Source organism: Watersipora subatra, chromosome 6 (genome assembly GCF_963576615.1).
Source record: "Watersipora subatra chromosome 6, tzWatSuba1.1, whole genome shotgun sequence".
NCBI lineage: Eukaryota > Metazoa > Bryozoa > Gymnolaemata > Cheilostomatida > Watersiporidae > Watersipora > Watersipora subatra.
In genome coordinates, this window is record NC_088713.1 from 38,290,087 (window position 1) to 38,314,726 (window position 24,640).

The 24,640-nt window shown below is 36.1% G+C and overlaps 1 protein-coding gene across 1 annotated transcript in view; it reads left to right on the forward strand.

Annotated features, from left to right (window-relative positions):
* The window catches only part of LOC137398521 (WD repeat-containing protein 46-like), a 114,681-nt gene that overhangs the window by 81,192 nt on the left and 8,849 nt on the right, over positions 1–24,640 (forward strand). The window contains exons 4-11 of the mRNA XM_068084640.1: positions 79–171; positions 7,268–7,337; positions 7,515–7,663; positions 8,647–8,813; positions 10,741–10,891; positions 16,492–16,727; positions 19,626–19,788; positions 23,561–23,699. Of these exons, the coding sequence (XP_067940741.1) occupies positions 79–171; positions 7,268–7,337; positions 7,515–7,663; positions 8,647–8,813; positions 10,741–10,891; positions 16,492–16,727; positions 19,626–19,788; positions 23,561–23,699 (1,168 nt within the window). The remainder of the gene's footprint in view (positions 1–78; positions 172–7,267; positions 7,338–7,514; positions 7,664–8,646; positions 8,814–10,740; positions 10,892–16,491; positions 16,728–19,625; positions 19,789–23,560; positions 23,700–24,640) is intronic.

The following is a 24,640-nucleotide window of genomic DNA, read 5'->3' on the forward strand; positions in this document are numbered from 1 at the left end:
TGCTGGCAGTGCGATATGCTGGGCATAATGACATCTATGTTGTCATTCCTTCTTGTCAAAACTTTATTTTATTTGTAGTCCCGAGAAGACAACTTTTCAGGAGATCTTTCCATCAGCAAAGCTCAATTAGCTCGATATGACAGAACGAAGGCAGTGGATACGAATAGCAAGGTTGGTTAAATATTATTGTTCAGTCACACTCTTGATCCTGTACGACCGGTATTGTATGCATGCATATTCTATTGCATACATATCGGTGAGGGGGGTTTCATGTGTGGAGCGATTGTGTAAGCAAGAAGTTATTATATGCAGTAGTTACAGTGGTACCTTGAGATACGAGTTTAATCCATTCCAGAGCCCAGATTCCCAAAAGTTGATATTCCAAACAATTTTTTAACATTTAAAGTGAAGGAAATTTATTGATGTTCCAACCCTTGACATGCTCCTAACCCAACCCATAATAACTCCTGTAACTATTATATAAACTATAGAGCAGAGAAGGGCTCTCGAATAAAGATGATTGCTCAAGCAAGCCTTGAGGTTCAACTCACCAATGAATTAAATTGAAATGATCCTCTGCTATTTTTTACTTACTGTAGAATTGACTTGGCACATCCTACCAGTGAAATTGAATCAGCTCCTCGCTGTTACTATTATGTAACCGGAAAGATGTTTATTGTTATTATGATAGAATGTCACAAGTAAAGTAATTTTTTGGTAAGAATTGATGAGGAACTGATTTTGTCTATTTAGGTGAATTGAACTGATTCATTGAAGTTAAGATAGCTAAAAAATTGATTGGAGTTGTGTTGTTTTGCGCTTAAATACTCAACTGAATTGATTCTTACATGGTTTATGATGCAAGAACATTGGAAATTGAATTGTTAGTTTTTGATGAGAATTGAATTTAGTCATTTTTTAAAACCTTATAAACTAGTGCTGCACGATAAAACGATATTGCATGATAGGGGTCGATTTTGTGTGGGACGATGTAATTTTGGGGCATTTTGTAGGTCGATTCTCTAATCGGGTATATCCACATTTTCGATATCATGCTTAGACGATAAATATCTGTGTTTAATTGGCAGAACCAGCATCAGTTATCGCCCCCTTTCGTGACTCAATATCGGCACAACACGATATTTATAAATTTCTACACGATTATTGTCCTCGTATTTTTGTTTTTTGGTGAAACGTCACAATAATCTATTTCGAGAAAGCATAACTTCAAAGTTTCGATACAGAATGATTTAGAGGGCTCACAGGGCCAATATATTGTTTTGGCGTGTGGTGTTATATCGCACAGCACTATTATAAACATATCTATTATGAAGTATACCCTATATATTTGAATGTAGAACATATTTATAACTGCAAGCTTGAAATAAATAAGTTACTATTCCTTTCACCACCTCGAGCTGCGTAGTGCGACTCGGCAAAGCCATAGTTGCGTAGCCAAAGCTGCGTAGTGCGACTCTTGGCCATACTTGTGTATGGCCAAGAGCTGCATGGTGCGGCTTTAGCACGTTTCGTCCAAGATGTTCCGATTAGTGAGTAGCTCATAAATTAACTTATTTAATCTGTATTTAAACGAAAGGAGACAATTAATTACATGCGCTGAGCCAATAGGAACCCATCAGAAGAACTGGGTTCTGAACCCAGTTCAGAACCCATCTTGAACGTTTTTTCACTTTGCAAAAACTTGATATAGCACAATTTCTTTTTAGCAATGACCAGTCGGGTCTGATGTATTACAGCTATGAAAGTTTCACTAATTGTTGAGCGATGGACTTTGGGGTTTTTATTGAACAATAGGACTGAGAGTGATTATTTTATTTTTTTGCAGTAATAATAATACCATAAGCTGTAGTAATTCGGCCAACCCAGACATGCTCGCCATCGCAACGATAATGGCCAAAATGTGTCAGAGCTCAATCTGCAAGATCTGTGGCATTCTTTATGGCATCAGCTGATGTAAAATTTTATGCTGATCGCTTGACTTGGTATCAAGACATTTTTCATAGACCTTGTAGTTCATAAGTTATTAAAGGTTGACTTGAAACAAAATTCACATTACAATTATTTGATATTAACAGATTCACCATGTCTTACTCTGCTGTGTTTAAGGTGCAAAATATGTGGAAATGTGATTACAAGCTCATAAAAGCTCAAAAGCAAACAGTTCATCGCAGCCATCAAGAAAACGCAGTAGATTGGAATCCATTTCCAAAACGGCTCAAATGTGGCGTAATTGATCAAGATGGCTTCTGTTTACACTTTCATGCAACCTCATTCGACAAGATATTTTCGCAAATATACTTCACGCATTCAATAAAACCATGTCTATTTTCCTTACGCGTCTATTTCATCATAATTGTATAACTCTCATTTGAGCACTGATATCTCAAAACCTACCATGAAAATTTGTTTAATTTTTTAACCGTAGCTTGGAGTGCATATCATCCTCTGATCAACATGAGTAGCCTGATGGTCACCTGTGATAGTCGAAAAGTGCTGCAGAAACTGTTTGCGCGATTTGGCACAAAGTATGGGTCACATGATCAGATTTCGACTAGATGATTAGACCAGGCTGAAACGATACTGTGAAATAGCGAGCATCTTTATTTGATACAGGCATTTCGATAAAACCTGAAGTATTTGTCATAAAGTAGTGCGACATAACGTTTTATATCGAGCCTTTTATTGGCTTTCAATTCACGTGATAACATCAAAACAATAACCGAACTGTTGGAGTGCGTCAGCCAAATAAAGAGATTCCAAACTACGGCGTTTTCGTGATGGCTGCGATTAACTTTTCATTTTGAGCTTTTAAGAGCTTGTAATCACATTTCCACATATTTTCCACCCACAACACAACAGAGTAAGACATGGTGAGCCTTTTGATACCAAATACCTGTAATGTGAATTTTGTTGCAAGTTAACCTTTAAGATTTGACTAAACATATTGTAGCGTGTAATTTTACAACAAAGTTATTTATTTTCATAATCTCCTCATTTTATTTTATCATAAACTGTACAATATAAGGAGTATTAATATAAAACTGAAATTGAAATAAATTTTTTGTTATTCGTTGAGGTCGCACTAGTAGTGCATCCAAAGTAGTATTCAGGTTTATCTTGTTCTGTTTTATAATGATAGAATATATAATTTCTATAATGTTCTCAAATTACAGTGAAACAACTTTTATTACAATTTAAATATAATAGTAATTTTTTTACAATAATAATTGATCAAGTCGGTGCAAATTATCAAGTTTAATTTGAATATGGAGAGGCTCGTAGTAAGGAGTAGTAAAATATCTTTCTCCTTTTTGCTGTACTCAGGTGAAACTGATGTATAGTGGTATCTGAGGTTTTTTCACTTTGCTCTAGACGCATCCAATTTTCTTCTCAGCATAAACCTTACTGTGGAGAAAATGTTTCAAGTTTTTCAACACTGAATTATTCCATTGAACAAAAAAAAGATAACTCTGCTAAATGTTCAATGGCGACTGCATTTTATAACAAAAATCGTGGCTGAATGAGCAGTTTCTATCCAGAATACGCATTAAATCTAGTGGCAGCTCCAGGCTGAATTTGGAGTTTGTGCTTTGAAAAGTATCTTGTTCATTGCTGCAATAGATAGTTTAGCATCTCATTAATCTATACCTAAAACCATTACAACGGATTGACACTAAAATTCAGATATAAAGCACTTTCAGGGGAGAGTCGGTGACACTCAGTTTAGTGACAATCAGAATAGATAGACAGTTATGTAGGGTAAGTCTACTAGAGTCTTACCAGATTTTCTGAATTTCAGCACCATCACTCGGCGAATTTGGTGGAACAGTTTAGAAAAAATGTCTGAACATTGAAAAGACCATCGTAATACGGTATATAAATCGTTTCATTTATCGCGGGTTAATTTGCAATCATGAATATAACTCATAGTGTTGAAACTCTGATAATGAACAATAGTTCTCTTTGTTTCCAAATACTTTAACTATTTGTCATCTCTCATGTGATGGATGATATGACATCGCTTTTAGTGCACCTGCTGCCGGACGCCATAGATAGGACCATAGATATAGTAAACCCTAGATTGGCGAATAGCTATCATTACAATGGAGTAAAAGTGAGGCCTATAATTGGCTGTTGTTTTCACGACGTTACGTCGTAGTGATGTGCATCACAGCATTAAAGCCTTCAATTGAGCAATAAGTTTAGTAGTGGAAGCACGCTTGGCATGCTAGTTTTTAAGTCATAAACGTAACAATAAGACCAAATTCTTAGTGAAATGTCATCAGAAGAGACCACAACACCCCAGGTATTTCCTCAATTGCCCATAACAAGACAGAACTTCAACTCAAAACAAGAAGTTCTCAACAATGTCATAAGCCATCTATGCCGATTAAAGACACCAAGCTGAAAGATTCTAGTGGAAAATAATAGGAAAATCATCATCATTTCGTCATTGGTTTTGAGTCAGCAGCCAAATCTGTACATGGCATTGCTCAATATCTTTTCAGCAACTACCCTTACATCAACTACCTCCTAACCTTTAAGATCAACCAGGATCACATTGAGATTCTATTTTCCACAATACGATCTAAGGGTGGCTATAACAATAACCCGGATGTGCAGTGCTTTAGATCTGCACTTCGAGCACTGCTCATAAAAGCAGATATCACACCGTCCCAATGCTAACTGTATTGATCTGGATGTGAGCAGGGCTGAAAAACCTGGCCAACTCCTGCTACATTCTCTGGCTAGAAAGAAAAAGAAAGAAGAGACAAAAGCTGAGGAAGGTGAAGATGAGGAGTTCGGTGATGAGGATTCTTTTCTAACTCAAATGTAATGAGTGTATCAAGTTCTTGACCGATGTAGAAGTAGTGGGAAGTAGAAATAGTGATGACATAACCCTAATCTCAGTTAAAAACAGAGGAGGATTGGTGACCAGATTGATAGGCCTAATATGTATTGTCGCAGAAAAGTGCCTACGTTCACACATGGAGAGCTATGGTATCACACAGAGAGCTTTCAAACAAGCAACATCACAGACAATCACATATATGTCTTATTACATAACCTCAATCAAGGTTTTACATGTACAGTGCATGCCAACATTCTACTCAAAACTATAGTAAATCGCTATACTAAAATCAGAATACACTATGCTGCTTCAAAGCAGGAATCTAGTTCAACCAACCTTAGACAAAAACTATCTCGTCTAGTTATTTTCAGTCATGTCTAATGGGTGTCTAATACAGTGGTCCAGCGTAACTGCTTCTAAATCTCGTTTGATTCATCAGTTTGTTATTAGTTTAACTTCTATTTGGTCACTCTTTGTATTATCAATGATATAGAAGCTTCTAAATCATTGGTATTATTCATTACCATGTGTGTAAGATTCTTGCCTTTCTCATCCAAAGTCATTACAGTCATACTTCGACTTACGAGCTTAATGCATTCAGAGACTGAGCTCGTATGTCAATTTACTCGCATGTTGGTGCAATTTATTTATATATAGAACAATTAAATATATATTGATTGGTTTCCATACTCTAAAAATGCAAATAAAACACTCAAAACAATATATTGTAACAGAAAGAACATGTTGGTTATTGTCCTAACTTACCACATGCTTTCAAAAAGCAATATATAAAAAATAATGCAAGGAAATGTGATTAATTAAAATGTAAAATTAAATACGTACAATAGCAGCTAACGCTAGCATTTGCCAGAGAGAGATATATAAGTTATCCTTCATTACAACAGTTGACTTTGATAAATTTGGATTTTATCAAATTCTTAAAAGACAAACTTAGAAGCAAACCTAAAAGCAAACTTCCATTTTTAACTTAACGTAATTAAAATTTCTTCGGCGTTCATAGTTTGAAGTTTCTCGCTAGTTAGCTAATTTTTCCTTTGTTTCACTTTCACGACTGGCCGGCCGTCTTAAGATGAACCTATCTAAGGTCATCTGCCTTTGTCGCCCTTTCAACATGTCGCGATTAGGACGAACCCAGCTGTCGTCACAAAGGTTTAATGCACGACCACTAGCCAACTTGTCCGAATGTCTATTTTTATAGTTTTGATGGATAGCAAAACGGCCTTTTCAAATAGCGTCGTTTCAGTTACGCTGTCACCGGCCAATTGTTTATCTTATATCCAATGCCTGAGCGGTCTTTCCATCAGCGGTGGTGAAGATCGCTGCGTCGTTTAGAAACTATGGTTAGTTCTTTTGCAAACTAAATGCCTTGAATATAATCCTTGTGTTTAATAATTGTGGATGTATTTCTGTAATATTGCTGAGCTGGCTCAATCACGCATACATATTTTTCAATAATTTTCCGTTTAATAACAATTGTTATCATTCGCTTTTTCTTTGCATTATCTATCCTTTTACTGGCAAACTTTCGGTCTACGCACGGTACTTTTAATTCACATAATTCTGCACTGAAAATCGCGCACAAAAAACATGGTACAAAGTATAATCTGAGCAGTTGAAAAATACAGAGTGATGTTGTTTTCATAAAACACCTCCGACATACTTTGCAACTGACTCATGTGCGCGTATCTCAAACATGGCTCGTATGTTAGTGCTAAAACTTGTTTAAAAGCTGGCTCGTACCTCAAGTTTCTCGTACGTTAGGGCACTCGTAAGTTGAAGTTTTACTGTATATAAGTTTTACATATTTTCAATAAAATATGCAGTCTCAGATGCACAAACTATGGAAAAATTGAGCAGTTTTTAGTGGTAAGTCAATAAGAGTTAATAGATCAGCTGATTCGCGGTGCACATCACCATGACGTTGCGTCATGCTAATTATAGGCCTCACTTGTTTTGATTATTCGCATATCTAGGGTTTACTATATCTATGGATAGGACAGAATATTGGCTGCAAATATTCAAGTCACATTAGTTGACATCAGCCACATTGTTTGATATCAGTCGCTAATCCGGAAATGTTCATAAGTTTAGCCAAGTTGACTTCATAGTTAATTGAAGGCGCAGCTCTGCAAAATGTTGTGTGAACTTTTCAGTAGAATAAACCAATTGAATGATAACCAAGCAACATGTTTTACAGATTCAATATGAAACTGTAAGATATCTCTGATTTATTATTGTACATCTAAAGAGTCCTCTACCAGTCTCATCAGTGTTTTTGATGGCATCATTGCTTCTAGAACGACTAAACATGTTATGAATTGGTTTCTATCAGTTAAGTGAATGTATCATATACTCTTCCGTTTTGGATTTTAGTTCACAAGGCGGTTGGAGAAAACATCTGAGACAGAGAGAGAGGCTAGACGAGCTGCTCACTCGAGAACTGGTACGGTGTTACATTTATCGATTGAGTTTGTATCTATAACATAAAGTGTGTCCCATCAGTCTTGTTTTATTTGTGCCAGTATGCTGAACAGTCTAATTTATCTCTCCTCCCTCTCTTCTTGTTAGTACTTTTCGCTACACGCCTCATGTCACTGCTAGTTCTGTGTTGCTTTGATAGTCATGAGCAATGCTGTGAGACAAGCTGCCAAGTCAGAGTTCATGCTGGCTGAGGAAGCAGGTCTTTTACAAGCAGATGAAGGGGAAGCAACTGCTGATATTTCTCAACATGATATAGTTAAATGTGTAGATATCCAGTCTGCACAGAAGGTATGGTTCAGGTTTTAGGTTGACCCTTAAAGTTCTGGGTCATACAATAGCTTGAGTCATACAACAGTTTAAGCTGTACAATAGTTTGACTTGTATAATAATTTGAGTCATACAATAGTTTGAGTTATATAATAGCTTGAGTTGTACAGTAGTTTGAGTTATACAATAGTTTAAGTTACACAAGAGTTTGAGTTATACAATAGTTTGAGTTATATAATAGTTTGAGTTATACAATAGTTTGAGTTATACAATAGTTTGAGTTATACAATAGTTTGAGTTATACAATAGTTTGAGTTATACAATAGTTTGAGTTATACAATAGCTTGAGTTATACAATAGTTTGAGTTCTACAGTAGTTTTAGTTATACAATAGTTTGAGTTATACAATAGTTTGAGTTATACAAAAGTTTGATTGATACAATTATTTGAGTTATATAATAGTATTAGTTGGATGATAGTTTTAGTTATATACCATACTTTTCGAACTATTAGCCGCTACCTTTTTCTGACGATTTGAGCCATGTGGCTTATATAAGGGTGCGGCTATTCTGTGGCTTTTTCTTTCACCGCTAGGGGGCATTAACCAGAATCTCTGGCGAGTGCGCCTCTAGAGGTAAAAGAAAATACGAAACAATGCCTAACGGTACTGTTCCGTTAGACACTAGGTTAAAAAGTGTCGGTTAATACGAAACAGTGCCATTAGGCACTGTTTCGTTTTAAACAGCAAAGTTGCTGCCCAGCAAAGGTGCGGCCTATGTATTGTTTTATTATCATTTTTTGGAAAATAAAGCAGATGCGGCTTATATAGGGGTGCGGTTTATAGTCCGAAAAGTACGGTAATGGTTTAGTTGTATAATAGTTTGAGTTATACAATATTCTGAGTTATATAATAGTTTGAGTTATGCAATAGTTTGAGTTTTACAAAGGCTTGAGTTATATTTGCTAATGTTTACCTAATTGGGATTACTCTGAAACTTTCACAGCATTTCACACTCTCCCTCAAAGACTGTGGGCCCTACCACCTGGATTATTCATCTAACGGTCGCTACCTAGCCCTTGCTGGTAAACTCGGTCATTCCGCTGTCATTGACTGGCAGCCCAAAAGCCTCAAATGTGAATTTAATGTGATGGAGTCGTGCCATGACATCAAGTAAGCAGTTATGACTTGAAGAGTTTTGTTAGACACCGCTTATAGCACCTGGGTTTGCCTCACATCTACTGCTCTAGTCATTGACTTTTCAATATTGATGTTATATAGTCTCAATAACTTAAAAATCTTATATGGTTTTGCTATAGAATGACCTTCATCAGTGAGAAAATTAATTATCTTTGATTCCTGTGGCATACCGCTGATACAACTTATTGATATGACGAAACAAATATCCACCACATTAACCTTCATTTTAACAACTGCAGTCATACCTCGAAGTTGGAGTGTAATGTCTTCTTGGACTAAGCTGGGGCTCTGGAGCTCGCATATCAATCTACTCGTGTCTCAAGGCACTATTTCCTATGTAAAATTACTTAACAACAATTGATCCGTTACCCTACTACGTCAAAACCAGATAAAACAGGATATTGTGATGGAAAACAGTTTTTTAATTGTTGTAATTCGATATCTAAGCTAACAAGGTAACAAATACCCATTTGTTAGAATCTGCAACAAAATGTAACATTACTACGTACACTACTGTAAGTTTTGTCTTTGAAACAGACATGGTGGCTAACGGTGGTCTGAGAGAGACTTGACAGCAACAAGTTTGGTACGCCAAACTCTTGTGACACTACGTTAAGCCTGGTTCCCATATACGTCGCAGAGCACCGCAGGCTATTAGCGGTGAAATGGGAACCTACCTGCCGAGGACTGCCGGTAGTTGTCGGCGGCAACGCAAAGATTTAGCGTTGTTCAAATTTTGCGAAGAGCCGTAGGCAAAACCTTCCCGAAATGCATACAGGTACAGGTGAAGGTCAGCATTATCGAAACGACATTGCAAGCAAACATTTTTATGCCGTTGTTAGCGATGCAGCTTTATGTGAACATAAGCCACCGGAGTCTAGCGTCGTAAGCGTTTTGTTGCGTAATGTTACCGCCGGAGTCTCGCCATCGATATGGGAACCAGGCTTAATGAGAACTTTGAATTTAACTTCAATGAATTTAGCTGACTAAATGTACTTTTCAAGCTAAGTTTTTTCTATTACCTAACGCAGTTCAATTTGTCCTCCTATTTTTCTATTATCCGTTAGCGATTATGAGCTTTTTACCTCGCATTCACTTTTTCCCAAGTTGATTCAAGGAGAAAGATCGAGTGGTGTCGTTCTCGATAGTGGCCTCTCGCATACTTAGCCATATAGTGGCCATCAAGATCTGGCTCGTACGTTTGTATCTCAAGGAGGAAACTGGCTTGCCACTCGATTATTTTTTTTCATGTTACGGTACTCGTATGTTGACTTATGACTGTATATTCAATCACTAGTTTTTCTTTTTCCCTTGAATAGTTTATGGCTTGTCTTTCAAACAAATCTGTATTTTAGCAAAGTATAGAAATTGATGTATTCTAATGTACTAGGCAGGTCAATTAAAATATAGAAAGTTTTGCATCCTAATGTACTACCCTAGGACACTTATATTTCGCTAGTATTTAGTTTCGTGAGTAGCATACAAAGTAAAATTTTGCTGCAACTTAATTTCGCAGCTCTGATGAGTGCGAAAATATAGTGATGTGAAAATAAATGCAGTGGAACAAACATAATTAGATTCCTCAGGTTCGGTTCATCGGTAAGAAAAAATTTTTAAATTTGGGACTACATGTAGTTTGTAATTGTGAACCGCAGGTAGAATTGTGTGGCCGAGATCGATAATACAATTTGATCGCTTGCTGCCATTTGTTTCTTGGACTATCAATGAACAAAGCTATTTAATTCGGCGTTTTCGCTTGTTCGTTATGATAGTTTAGTTTCGCTCATGAAATTTTTGTGAGTGGATTACTCCGCGAAAATGCGAAAGTTAGATGAGGCGAATACATAAGTGTCCTAGGGTATGCCAGTCGATTCCGCCTAAGTGTTTCGACTTCTCACAGGTGTCTGCACAATGAGACAATGATGGCCCTGGCCCAGCGCCAGTGGGTATACATCTATGACAACGAGGGTGTGGAACTACACTGTCTTAAGGTCCTCGACTCTCCATTGCAACTCCAGTTCCTCCCATTCCACTTTCTACTGGCCTGTTCGGTGAGTTTCATTATTTCTTGACTGAGCTTAGAGTTATTAGCTGTTGATAATCTATCAATGTTCCGAGTGTGTGCATGGTTCTGCAGCATGTTTGTTTTTTGCAAGCCTGTCCAATATCTCTCTCGACTGCTGCCCTAGTCTTAGATCAAATATAATTTTATTTTAAATTGACTCAAACTTATGTATTTCCCCAACATGCAATGGAGTACGAAACTGTTTTCTTTTTGGCATGGGAATCGCAGTTTTCTTGTACACTATACCAGTATGTGCACGCTAATTATTTTAGCACTGCGCCCATGCGTTATGATCCCCCGGTAAGAAATATTTTGGGACTTGAGTATATGCAACCCGATGCTTCTTCGTCTTTTTTTCATTAAGGCAAAGTTGTTCCACCCCATGATATGAACAATAATTTATCTCGAACTTAGTATTTGGTGATTTGTGTACTGATTACATACGTTATTAAAAGATATACTCCCCTTAACTCGCCATGGCGCGTTGTCCGTATCTGTTTTCGAGTATATCCGGGATCCGTTATAATAAAAACGATTCACAAATGAAGAATTGATATATAATTTTTGTTGAAAGTTTGAAGTTTACTACAGTACGTACTAAAACTTTTTTCAAGTATGTGTTAAATAACCTAAATTAATTAAAGTTAGATTCAGCGTTTATGTTACACGTCTGTCTCGAAGGTAACAACTCTCCACGTAGTACATTGTAATGTTATATTATGTTTTCAAAATGCACTAAATTCATTGTAGGTACCTATAGTTACTAAAGTTAACATAGTATTTTGGTACTATTTTTAATGACGATGAGTTTCTATACCACTCTATGTACTTCTATGGTCTACTATATTTTCACATGCCAACACTGAAACGAATTGAAATCATATAATTGTACACCAAATAATTTTTGAATGCAATCGTAGCGAAATAGACTATATTTACCCATTACTCTCCTATAATAAGTCAGTTGTCCTGCTCAGGACCATTTTCTCTTGATATAAAGTTTGAAAGTTACAGTTGTTTGACAAAGTTTGAAAACCTTTACAGTTATTTTTATTTTCTCTTAATTTGTTTAAACTACACAAAACACTTCTCTAAAGCATGATATGTAGTTTGAAAATTAGAATGGCACATTTTGTTATATATTAAATACAAACCAATTTACTGTCCAAATATTTTTTTATTACCCGAGCAACGCCGGGTAACACAGCTAGCGTATATATAAATCTCAGTGTTTGTCATCTTGTTAATCCCTGTAACCAGCTCCAGCAATTCCAACATTGAAAAATCGGCATGCCACTGAATTTGATCTCGAAACTTCCATATTTAGAGGCAGCAAACTTAACCATCAAGCTACACAGACTACAATGGAATCATTGGGCAAATAGTCATTACCTTGGGTTAAGATGCTTCGGATAATAACTAGCACTGTTGACCATTACGTGTAATGATTGTTAAGCTGGTGCAAAAAGTGGGTATCGTTTTGATGAAGGTTTTATTACAGATCTAGCTTTCGGGGTAAGTTATCCAAATTCATTAGGTAATTATGACATTTGGCTGGTATAGATATCAATGTGTGTCAGCTATAGCAATTACAATCTAGGAATTAACAATGTGCTTCGTACCAGATTTGAACTTCGGAAGATTGCAACTGTAAGTTTACAAACGCACGCGCCTAACCACAAGGCTAAGCCATTCTTACCTTTACCCTCACTTTCACCATATACTGTATACCATTTTCGCAATCGCACCTCAAATTATTGATTAATACAGTGAGCCCTCGGGTCACATTGCCCTGTTATAACTTTTTTTCTTTCATCTTATCATATGAACACGATGGTTTTCCGAATTTTTTCTACCATATAATATTAACACAACGCTCTCAAGAAATTGAAATTTTGCAGTTGGTGTACTGATTAAGATGAAATAACATAAAATGTTGATATGCTATTCACCGAAAACCCTCCTACAACACCTGAAAGAGGTGTACGCTGCTCGCTATCTTAGTTCAGTGTTATAAGTTATCATAAAGGCGAATTCAAAAACGAATAAGTGTTAAAATTTTATTCAATGACAAAGTTGAAGTTGAGTTTAGTAAAATACATAATAAAGTTTAGCTTTAAGTATGTGTTTAGTAAGCTGAAGTTAAGTTTAATGTAATGTTTATGTTATACACCTGTCTTAAAGGTAAGTACTCCCCACGGTATGTGCTGCACCCAGTACACGGTAATGTTACATTTTCTTGCAATTTCAATCATAACCACTAAATATTATTCATATATATTTATATATATAAATATATATTTATATATATATTATATTATTATATATATATAATAATATAATATATATATTATTATATATATATATATATATATATGACATTTGAGGCCTCTTATTTAGTGTAAGAGGTTTCAAATGTCATATAAGGCCTCTATTTCATATGTGGGTCAGTTTGTTTATTGCGCATTTCATACTTATAAGCTAAAGGGTTGTCTGCTATTTAATTTCAATTTGTGTAAATAAAAGAGAAAACAATTCCAAATTTTGTGTTTGCTAATTCACCTTCATTTTATAATGACTGTGGTATCTATATTTTATCAATACTATGTTGTTTATGTTAGCAGTCTTGTGCACCATGAGATATACTCATTTGTAATAACAATGTGCATAGTTATTTCGTGATGCAGCAAGGTGTTTGCGTAACCCAGTTGGTAACACGCTAGGCTTGGAATTTGAATATGCGGGTTCGATTCTCGTGCTGTGCAATATTTTTTTCTAATGCCGTTAGCCTGACTTTGGACAGACACGGCTCTTATTATAGTAAAGATTGTTCTAGGTTTCTAGTTTTAGGTTTAAATTTTAAATTAACTTGTCAAATACAAATTCTTACTATATAACTTGATGTTCATTCTTATCGATATTTGTCGAAACCGTTATATGTTAGAGCAAATGTTCTTGCAAGAGTACTTTGTATTTTCCTTCATTCTAGTGCCAGTTCATTGATAAATATTTCAAATACTGTATATCCCCTCATATGAGCTGACTTTAGAACGCAAAATATTTCCCAAACTAAAGAGTCCCAGCTTACACGCGTGTAACTCTGAGAGCAAACGAAATGACAATATGCTAACTTGTCAACAACAACAACTACAGTTCAAACCTTTATTAACTCAACTTTATTAATAAATGTATAACACTGTCATTAACTCTTTCGCTACTGTTATACGGAGACAATTAAATATTCAGTAAACCTAAATATTTGACATACAGTCATACTTCGACTTACGAGCTTAATGCGTTCCGAGACTGAGCTCGTATGTCAATTTATTCGCATGTTGGTGCAATTTATATATTGATTGGTTTCCATACTCTAAAATGCAAATAAAACACTCAAAACAAGATATTGTTACAGAAAGAACATGTTGGTTATTGTCCTAACTTACCACATGCTTTCAAAAAGCAACAAATAAAAAATAATGCAAGGAAATATGATAAATTAAAATGTAAAATTAAATACACACAATAGCAGTTAACGCTATCATTTGCCAGAGAGGGAGATATAAGTTATCCTTCATTATAACAGTTGACTGATAAATTTAGATTTTATCAATGTCTTAAAAGACAAACTTAGAAACAAATCTAAAAGCAAACTTTCATTTTCAACTTAACGTAATTGAAATTTATTTGGCGTTCATAGTTTGAAGTTTCTCGCTGGTTAGCTAATATTTCCTTTGTTTCGCTTTCACGACTAGCCGGCCGTTTTAAAATGAACCTATCTAAGGACGTTTGCCTTTGTCGCACTTTCAACATGTTGCGATTAGGACGAACACAGGTGTTGTCACAAAGGTTAATGCACGACCACTAGCCAACTTGTCCGAGTGTCTATTTTTATAGTTTTCATAGGTAGCACCGGCCTTTTCAAATAGCGTCGTTTCAGTTACGCTGTCATCGGCCAATGGTTTATCTTTTATCCAATGCCTGAGTGGTCTCTCCATCAGCGGTCGTGAAGATCGCTGCGCCATTTATAAACTATGGTTAGTCCTTTTGCGAGCTAAATACCCTGAATATAATCCTTCTGTTTGATAATTGTGGATGTATTTCTGTCATATTGCTGAGCTAGCTCAATCACGCATACACATTTCGCATATTTTTCAATAATTTTCCGTTTAATATCAATTGTTATCATTTGCTTTTTCTTTCCATTATCTTTCATTTTACTGGCAAACTTTCGGTCTACGCACAGTACTTTTAATTCACATAATTCTGCACTGAAAAGCGCGTACAAAAACACTGTACAAAAGTATAGCCTGAGCAGTTGAAAAATGCAGATCGATGCTGTTGTCATAAAACACCTCCGGCATACCTCGCAACTGACTAACGTGCTCGTATCTCAAACATGGCTCGTATGTTAGTGCTAAAACATGCTTAAAAGCTGGCTCGTATCTCAAGTTTCTCGTACGTTAGAGCACTCGTAAGTTGAAGTATTACTGCAGGTGCATATAAGTTGTCATAAAATTTGCATGATCCGATGTCATAAAAAGGCTATAAATGTTTTGCAGAAGGAGTTCAGACACTTTTTGTCTTCTTCATACTATTGTGGTTGACAACTTAGGCATGATCCGAGTCAGATGACGCACCGCTATTACCATAGCTTACTTCATTATTAGTGCTGTTAAAAATAAATGCCCACTGTCACTACTACCATTTCCCAATAGATAGGCTAATCATCTGAAGTCCATTGATCTACAATTTTGTCAAACCCACATGGCTGTAATGCACGTGATCATCGTGAAGAAATGGCTATAAAAAATGTGTTATTGCATAAGGAAACTGAGATCAGCATAAAATGCAAACATGTTTTTCATTGGCTCATTGCGAATAGATGATTGTTTCCTCTTGCGGAGACGAGGCGCAATAAACTAATTATACAACTACTCACCAATCAGAAATTTTTTGTACTAAGCTTGCAAGAGCCACTCAACTTGCGCACCAGTTTGCTGTGAGAAGTACATACAGCGGTGTTACAGCGAGTTTATAGGGCTTATATGTGAGCTTTTATAAATTTCCCGATTTCGTGCCTGTTTTTTAAGGCCAGCTTATATTTGAGATAGGCTTATGCGTTGGGATATTCGTAACTTATATATACTGTGTTGGAATAAGTTCATTATCACCATGACAAAAATGAATGTTAAAATCTAAACTGCATTTAAACTCAATTAATAATGAATTATCGATGAATGATTAATTAATCAATAAAAAGTGTTTTTTCCCTTAAAGATGCCTACACCATGTTGTAGGCTTACCAATAAGTAAGTTTTTAATTTACTCCAACTCGACTAGATATTGTGTAAATCGACCTTAGTTATATATTTCTTGTCGTTTACATGCGTATCTTAAATTTTTGCCAACTTTTCATGGATACTCACTAACCTGCTTTGGAAAAATTTGGACATTTCAAGCTGAAATTGTTTTATATGTCAAGCCTAATATTTGGTGAGATTGTGTCATACCTTGACAACCAGTATGAAGAGTGGTTGCAAAATCTGCTATGACTATAATTATAATTGTTATTATTATTTCTGGCAGAATTCCAAAGGCTACCTAAGCTGGTTAGATGTCAGTGTTGGAGAGAAGGTGGCTGGTACTCAGACCCATAGGGGGAGGCTGGGCATCATGGCTCAGAATCCCTGCAACGCAATTATACACCTTGCACACTCCAAAGGCACCGTCTCTCTCTGGAGTCCTAACTCTAATACATCACTTGTGGAGATGCTCTGCCATAACTCAGCCCTCCGTAGCCTTTGTGTTGACAATACGGGCAAGTAAGTTGACGTCTCGTTTAATGGTCTGAAGTAAAATTAAAAGTCAGGCGATGCTCAGGTCAGACGCCAGTAACCTTTAAGGCCCCATTTTGCCGCGCTGAGGCACTCTGCGCAATGAGTAAGGTGGCGGTCAATGGGTTAATGACTTTGTGAAACATTTTGTAGTTATGTCCGGAAGCTCCGCATTCTGGTAGTCTTCCGGCTCGCATTTTCGCAATGATTCAACTGCTAGTTGTTTCCTGTTTGTGACTGAATTCATAGGCACATGTAGATTAACACTTGCAGCCAATATTCTCTTTCCTATGCATGACGGGACATATTTAGGTGGATGAAGATCACATTCCAGTGCACATTTACAAAATCTGTTATCTTTGGTGTGCTGCAGAGCTATAATGACTTTCACAATCGACTCATTAAAACAGGCAATGTTGGTCTGGATATTGGATGAGACACACAAATTTTGGAATTTGCAATCAAAATTCAGTTATATTACAACACTTAATAATGGGTTTATAAATTTTAGAAAACTCAAATGTAAGAAACGCTTGTCTATTGGCATCAGTTATAGTAAAACATAGTTACTGCTATAGTTACTGCTCGTGTGCTATGATGATGAAGAAGTAATTATGATTCATAAATGCCGTAAAACTGCTAATTGAACGCCGTGGTGCACTATTTTCAACCCTTCCTCTATAGTGACGGTCAATTAAAGGGGGCAGTCAATTAAAGGCTGGCGTTGTATTTTTCAAATGCCTTGTCGGAGTTTCAGAAAAATATATTTAGTCTTTTTATGGGCGACGCGAATGTCACCTATATTGCGGTGGAGTTTTGCGGTGGAGTGATATTAAACCTTTTGGATTCAATAAATCAGCTAACTAACCTGCAATTTGTCAAAGATCTCTCAATAAATATGCATTGAGAAACTGAGAAATGTCTCTACCAGTTGATATCTAGTGATATCCAGTTCTGTGGAAACTTTGCTACTGATCTCTTGATATTATGGGTTTATAAAGATCAAAGATTGCCAAAGTGGCGTTCAAATGAAGGTGGCGGTCAAATAAAGGTGGCGTTCAGTTAGAGGTTTGACGGTATGTTAGAAAGTCACAACATACGCTTTATTTGTTTGAAACAGTAACTTATTTTATATCCAGTAAAACAAAGTGGCAGTAGTTCCTACTTCGTGTGAATGGAAATTTTTGCAACCAGTTTCTTGTTATAGGAGTTGTCTAACCTTTGCTGCTCTCATTAGAATTTTCAGGAACTTGGAGATTTTGCAGAAATTTTTATTCATGCAAGGTATTGCAGTCGCACATTGGCATGCTAATACTCTGGATTTGGAGTGCTTATTTTCGTGGTTAGACATAGGCTAATAGCTAATTTTCACAAATGTTTTCATGAGGCCATATGCATTAGGTAAATAATTAGTACCGTACTTTTTTGTATATAATCCGCATTTCTTTGCTTGCAGGCTAAACATTTTAAAGTATGTGCAGCATGGTGCACAGTAGCCTATATAGTGAAGTGTAGTGTATAGGCCTTATTGATGGAATTTTTCCGGCATATATAGACCAAGGCTGTGACCATTACGAAAAACTCATAACTGCACATTGGTAAATACTCACCGATGCCTAAAGATACTACAGATACTAAAACGAATTACTACTGCTCAATACTCGGTATACATGCAATACAACTAGTTTTTAATGCGCAGTAAGCAGTATTGACGCAATCACAGTATTGCCTACCGCACAGCGTGTATGCTGAATGGAGTGGGAGTGTTTCCACTATGTCTTTCACCGTGCTAAATGCAGTACCTTTGCATTACTCTGCATACATGCGTAACACCTTTTCGAGAAAATTGCCATCAGATGAAGTATTGAGTTGACCTTGACACAGCCACCACACAGTTGCAAGATGTGAATCCAGCACAAATTTATGTATGAATGGGCAAACAAATTGGTCCCAATTGCATGTTTTTATTGTGAAAATGAAAACTTGCTATGGTTTTAATATATAACGTTAATGAGAATACGATGCAAAACCCCAATTTCCTCTGGGTATTCCAAAATGATATGTGAGTTAGAGTGCAAATTGATGAGCTTGTTAAACGTAGCATCTGACAATCTGTTCCAGTCTCAATTTTCAAACGCCGTCGATTGTGGTGAGAACTTCACGCAATGCTTAGTAACAGGGAATTGCAGGGCATACACTTGAGAAGAAAGCCAGCAGTGTCAGTTAATCCACGGTATCAACTTCATAGTAATACCTGTGCAATCATGGATGAAGTGATGCAGGTGCTTTTGAACTTCAGTAATCCCTCCCTACTTCGTGGCTCATCTTTCACCGTTTTAGTACATCGCAGTAAAAATTATTTATTACAAAAATTTTAGAGGAAAGAATATTAAAAAAGCGTTAAAATAATTACATATACCATAAAATACATTTATAAACATTTGACTTCCTTCTCACAACAAACTTGGTTATTCTCAAGTATGAACATACAGATGAGGTGAAGTCTGATCTACACCAGTACTGCATAAGTTCATTCTCTGGCTTATATGCTATGCCTGAAGTTTAAATATATAAACTGGAACTCAATCGATATAACTACAATAAATACAATGTTTAGAAGGCAGTTTAACAGTTCTGGTGTTAAATTTTAGCGCGTACATATACTTTAAAAATTAGCTTCCATTTTGCAGATTTTCGCTTATCATGAGGGACACCCGAAGGACGCTCGGTCCTCATTAGCCACAAAAAGAAAGGATTTACTGTAGTATGCTTAGATACAGAAAACGTGCTTCTCCTGCCAAATGCGAAATGTTTCGAATTTGTATCAATGCTTCAATAAGTATGACAAGTTTCATTGCAAACGCTGATATTTCTTTTTTTCTCTAGCTATATGGCTACATCCGGCATGGATAGAAAGGTCAAGATATGGGATTTGAGGAAGTATCAGTGTATGCATGAGTTCAAAGTTCACGCCGGAGCTGGTAGCATGCATTTTTCTAGTCAAGGACTTCTAGCTGCATCTATGGGCAATACTGTCTATGTTTATAAGGTATGTCTGTCAACCCTGCTGTATATGTCAGTGGTTCCTAATCTTGAAGGAGGTGTCAAACCTTTTGTAGTTTAAAAGTATTCATCATGTAGTAAATCAAATGAAAAATGAAGTTTCCTTGTCCTGTCAAAGGGATCGCAACTCCAATTTCTTTACTGGTATTAAAAGAAAAAGTTGACCCCTTTGGGTCCTGAAAAGCAGAAATGGCCAGGAAGACACAGCTTTCCTGCTGGTGCAGAGAGTGCTCGAAGAATACAAGCCAACTTGATGCAATGTAGCAGATTACCTACTGGATCGCTTATTGAGGATGGTGCTTGCTGGTGCACTGTAAATGCTGGTGCAATGCAGACAATTGCTAGCTAGATAACGCTTTTAAAAAGATCCAGAAAAGGTTGTAGTTTGTCTTGTATGAAAAGTGCGCAAGAATCAATGTAACCATACATGCAGAAGTTTGTTTGTATTTATACCCTAGAGGACAGGGCTTTAGCAAGTTCTAGAAGGTAATGTGGATGCGTCAATTATCTGATTAGCTAGTTACATAAATACAATTATTTGTATTTACGTAGTAGAAAAAGCCTCGCCCCGGTATTAATGAATAATTTTTGTAATAATACGTTAACGCAATATCTACAAACCTGATATATTCACAATAGAAATATATTTAGATTGCTTGTGAATCAGTTTTGGACAAGTTAGTGTAAGTATTTAATTAGTAGTGCTAAAAGAAATGGATAACGGCAATATAATGCGCATTTAATCGCGATGTTGCAAACGCCTTTTAAATATTTATCACCACTTTCTAAACTCCTTGACAGCTCCAAATAACTCAGGCTTCAACGCAGTATAAACCTCTATAAATCTATGAAATATTAAAAGGAAATGCTATATTTCTTTGTATGGTGCCCCTGGACTACGATGTCCTTGTTATACGATTTCTTTGCTTTACAAAGTGGAGCACAATGTTTTTAATCTTTGCCATATGAATCCTATTCTGCCGTCTGAATTTAACACAAAATTTTTCCCGAAACTCAAATTTTCAGTCGGTGTTCTTATTATGTTGAAATAACATAGACGCTGATACGCTGTTTGCCAGAAAACCTTCTCACAACGCCTAAAAGAGATATGATGACTGGTTTCTCTCAGTTCCACATTCCTTTCGCGAAAACAGCAGCTTTTACCTTTTAAGCCATTAGCAAAGTTGGAGTCGCGATCGCTTTGAACAGAGAGTCATGGATCAGACAATTTCCTTTAACCTGGCAAAAAATCCACATTACGCAGTAAACAGAACATTTTCGTGAACAGCATTGCTCCGGTTTTTTGTCAAATTAGGTTTTACTAAGGTCGCTAAAAGTTATAGTGAAAATGAAGTCGAAATCAAATGGCCAATAAAATTTTAGCGGTGTGAATGTTGAAGTTCAATAAAATAGTTAAATATACATACTAAACTTAGCTTTGATCGTGTGTTTAGTATGCTTAATTTATTTAAGTTAAATTCAAAGTATGTCTCTCTCGAAGGTAAGAGCTTATGGTACGTACTGCTGCTACTGCACACACACTAGTGTTGGGCCGGTATCTAATTTAGTGCCGGATCGGATATCCTTGCACTTTTTTATCGGTTTTCCCGGTATTGGTATCCTCGGTATTTACCATCTTCGGTATCCTTTGCCAACTAAGAAAGTTCGGTATTGTCGGTACTATTGTTCGGTATGTGGTTATCAGTGTCTTTAAATGGTTTAATGTTAAATGGTTTAAACTTTAAATCATAACTGTATCTAACAACTTTTATCGTTGTGCAAAAAGTAGCCTGTGCAAAAAACATTCTTTAGTCAGCAGTATATTGTTACGGCAAGGAGACTCCTTGTTTCAGCAAGCCAAAAAAAAGATGGGAATATAAGTTTCATGATAGATGTTTTTTATTGTTTATTCTATTAAAAAATATAGTTATTGATACAAACGTTATGTATAATAGAGAACAGATAGATAATGGCAAGGGGCTCTCTTTGTTAAATATACTGAAACAGTTTGCAGAAATCTTACTATCACACATTGTAATCAGGTAATGTAATCACATAATTATACGCAGTCCAATTAGAGTCCAGTCCCGTTAAAATCTTTATACATCCTCCCATCTGTGGAGAACTCCCAAACCTTCGAGGCTGGTGGCATTATCAATGTAACGTAATATAATAGTAGATACAGTAAGCGTGGAAATTTTCGTTGAATTTGGTCGCCAATGCGTGCTGAGCTTAGCATGTTTGTCAACGATGCGTATCCGGATATCCGTATAACCATTTACAGATAAATACCGATCATATCAAACCGGCTGCGGATAACTAGCGGTCTCCGAAAATGATTGGTTTTCTCGGATACCGAGAATCCCTCGGTATCGGTAAGAGCGGATAACCCAATACCGGCCCAACACTAACACACACATTGTAATGTTACAATGGTAATCATAATAATGGCACCGCCTGGTAATCTTTTTTATTTATGGTATAAACTCCCTTTTCCTATAATCTCAGACCATATATATTATACATATTTGACAAGCAAATTTTCTAGATTTTCTCTCTACCACCAAAGGTGCACTCTAGTAATGAAATCTGTTCAATGGGCACCTATTATATCCTATCAGGTCAGTCTAGGCTTATGATGTCATACCAAATACCAGGATGCTAGAAATACTCTAAACTTTATAACTAAGACTTTAGTCTAAAGGAACTTAAAACCAATAAACTTTTTTTATAGAGCTAGGTTCTAAAAGTATGTCAAATTAAGTTGCGTTTCCCACAAACTAAACAAACATTTGTTTTGGATTTTTAAAACACAAAATGAATCAAACTAATAAAGCAAATATCAGTTAGTTTTACATAATATTCTTATACGGATCATTCTGAGCTTTCGATTGATGTGCATATTGTCATAATTCACATAATACCGATAGAACAATATATGAATTAACAACAAAAAATGAGTTTATTTTGAGTGGTCCCATAAATGCGATCACCATTCACCACTGCACATCTTATTGCAGATCATAACCACTAAATACACTAAAGTTACTGTAGGTGACTATATAGTTCAAAGGTTAACATATGATTTTAACTCTAATCTTTAATATGTACATTGCTTATATAACATTTTCATGGTTTTACCTGGGGATGTTTGTGTTATAATCTTTATGGTTTCTCTACCAGTCCATACAATTTTTTCACTATACGATGCCGGAACGGATCAGGAACGGATTAAAATCATATGGCAAGGGTGCACTGTATTTTTTTTCTTCACTAATAAAAAAACCGATGCTTTGCAAAAGTCAAGGATTCGAAACGTTCGTTTTGATATACTAGGCTTACGTTTTTGTATGGTGTTTTATGTTTAATATTACAATGCCATTTAGTTTAAACTTGAAACCTTTCTTTGTGAAAGCACTGTTAAATTTTAAGAAGTCTGCTATTTCTCATAAATAATGATAAATATAGTATGCATTTTGAGGGTATGAGTTTTATTTCTCATAAAATAGTGAGGAGTATGCAATTGAAATATGAAAACTATATGTGTAACCAATTGCCGGATTCCTTCATATAGGCAATCTGAAAGCAGCCAAAGATCTGCTTAGTTTGAACACTTTAGATGTTTTCCGTGTTTTGTTGCCTCCGGCTAAACATGAGGAAATAAGATGGATGCAGCGATAAAACATTATTTCGTTAGCACTTTCACAAAGTTCTTTTGAATAAGCTTGTCGTATCTACTAGGCCTGTCGTTGTTGCAGGACACGCTGATCAACCCACCAACTGAAGCCTACATGTCTCATGTCGCCCAAGGAAGCATCCAGCAAGTACAATTTTGTCCGTATGAAGATGTTCTTGGTGTTGGCTCTGCAGGAGGCTTTGAAAGCCTCCTTATTCCTGGTGAGTAGAGATCAACTTTTAAACTTATCTCCCTATGCATGTGCCAGAGACTCATGATTCTTTCAATTTTTAATTAAAACTAGGAGAATTGCGGTATTTATCTAGATAATAACTGTTCCACTTTTAATAGATTTTAAACTTGTACACAAATGGTACCCTATTATGGTCACAGTTCAGTATTAGAAATAATCACAGTAAAATGCGCTATATGACTTGTGAGTACTCCATTGTTAAGCCAATGGCAAGAAGCCATTGTCTACCTTTATGGATTGCTGGATTGTTGTGAAATCTGACTAATCGTTTAGTAAAAGCACAATGTCGCCAATATGCAGTTACTGAATATAAATTCATCAATGTCATGCACTCAAATTGTACCTCGCAGTGTGAACATCATTTTTATTATATTTGCATAAGTCATTTATCATAAGAACTCTATATGCATGACTGTGCAGCAACAAAACGGAAGGTCGACGGTGTCATTTATTTTAATAAGCCAACTTTTGTTTCTCGGGCTAAAATATGCGTACTTGAAAAGCTTTATTTGGTTTGCCAGTTTATCACCCTTATCAAAATTAACTTTTTCATTTGCCAGGTGAATCGAGTGTCACCCATACTTTGTACTCTCCTTCGAGCGGTGCGACATTACCTTGTTGTTGACATTACCCCTTGTTGTACCAACTTACCAACTTGTTGTAGACATTTATAAATATGCACAAGAAAGCTGATACATGTCTCTACCAGTTGATATCTGTTGCTTGCTTAAGTCTAGTGATTCCTATAGTTTTCAGCTAGGTAATTGTTTTCGCAAATGGTTGTTTAACAGATGTGTTCTCAGGAACCAGATGGAGTTTTAACACGACATGTTTTAGCGACCTGAAAAAATGTGAAAACTCGTAGCATTTATGCGGACTAACAGACAGACAATGACAAATTGGAATTTA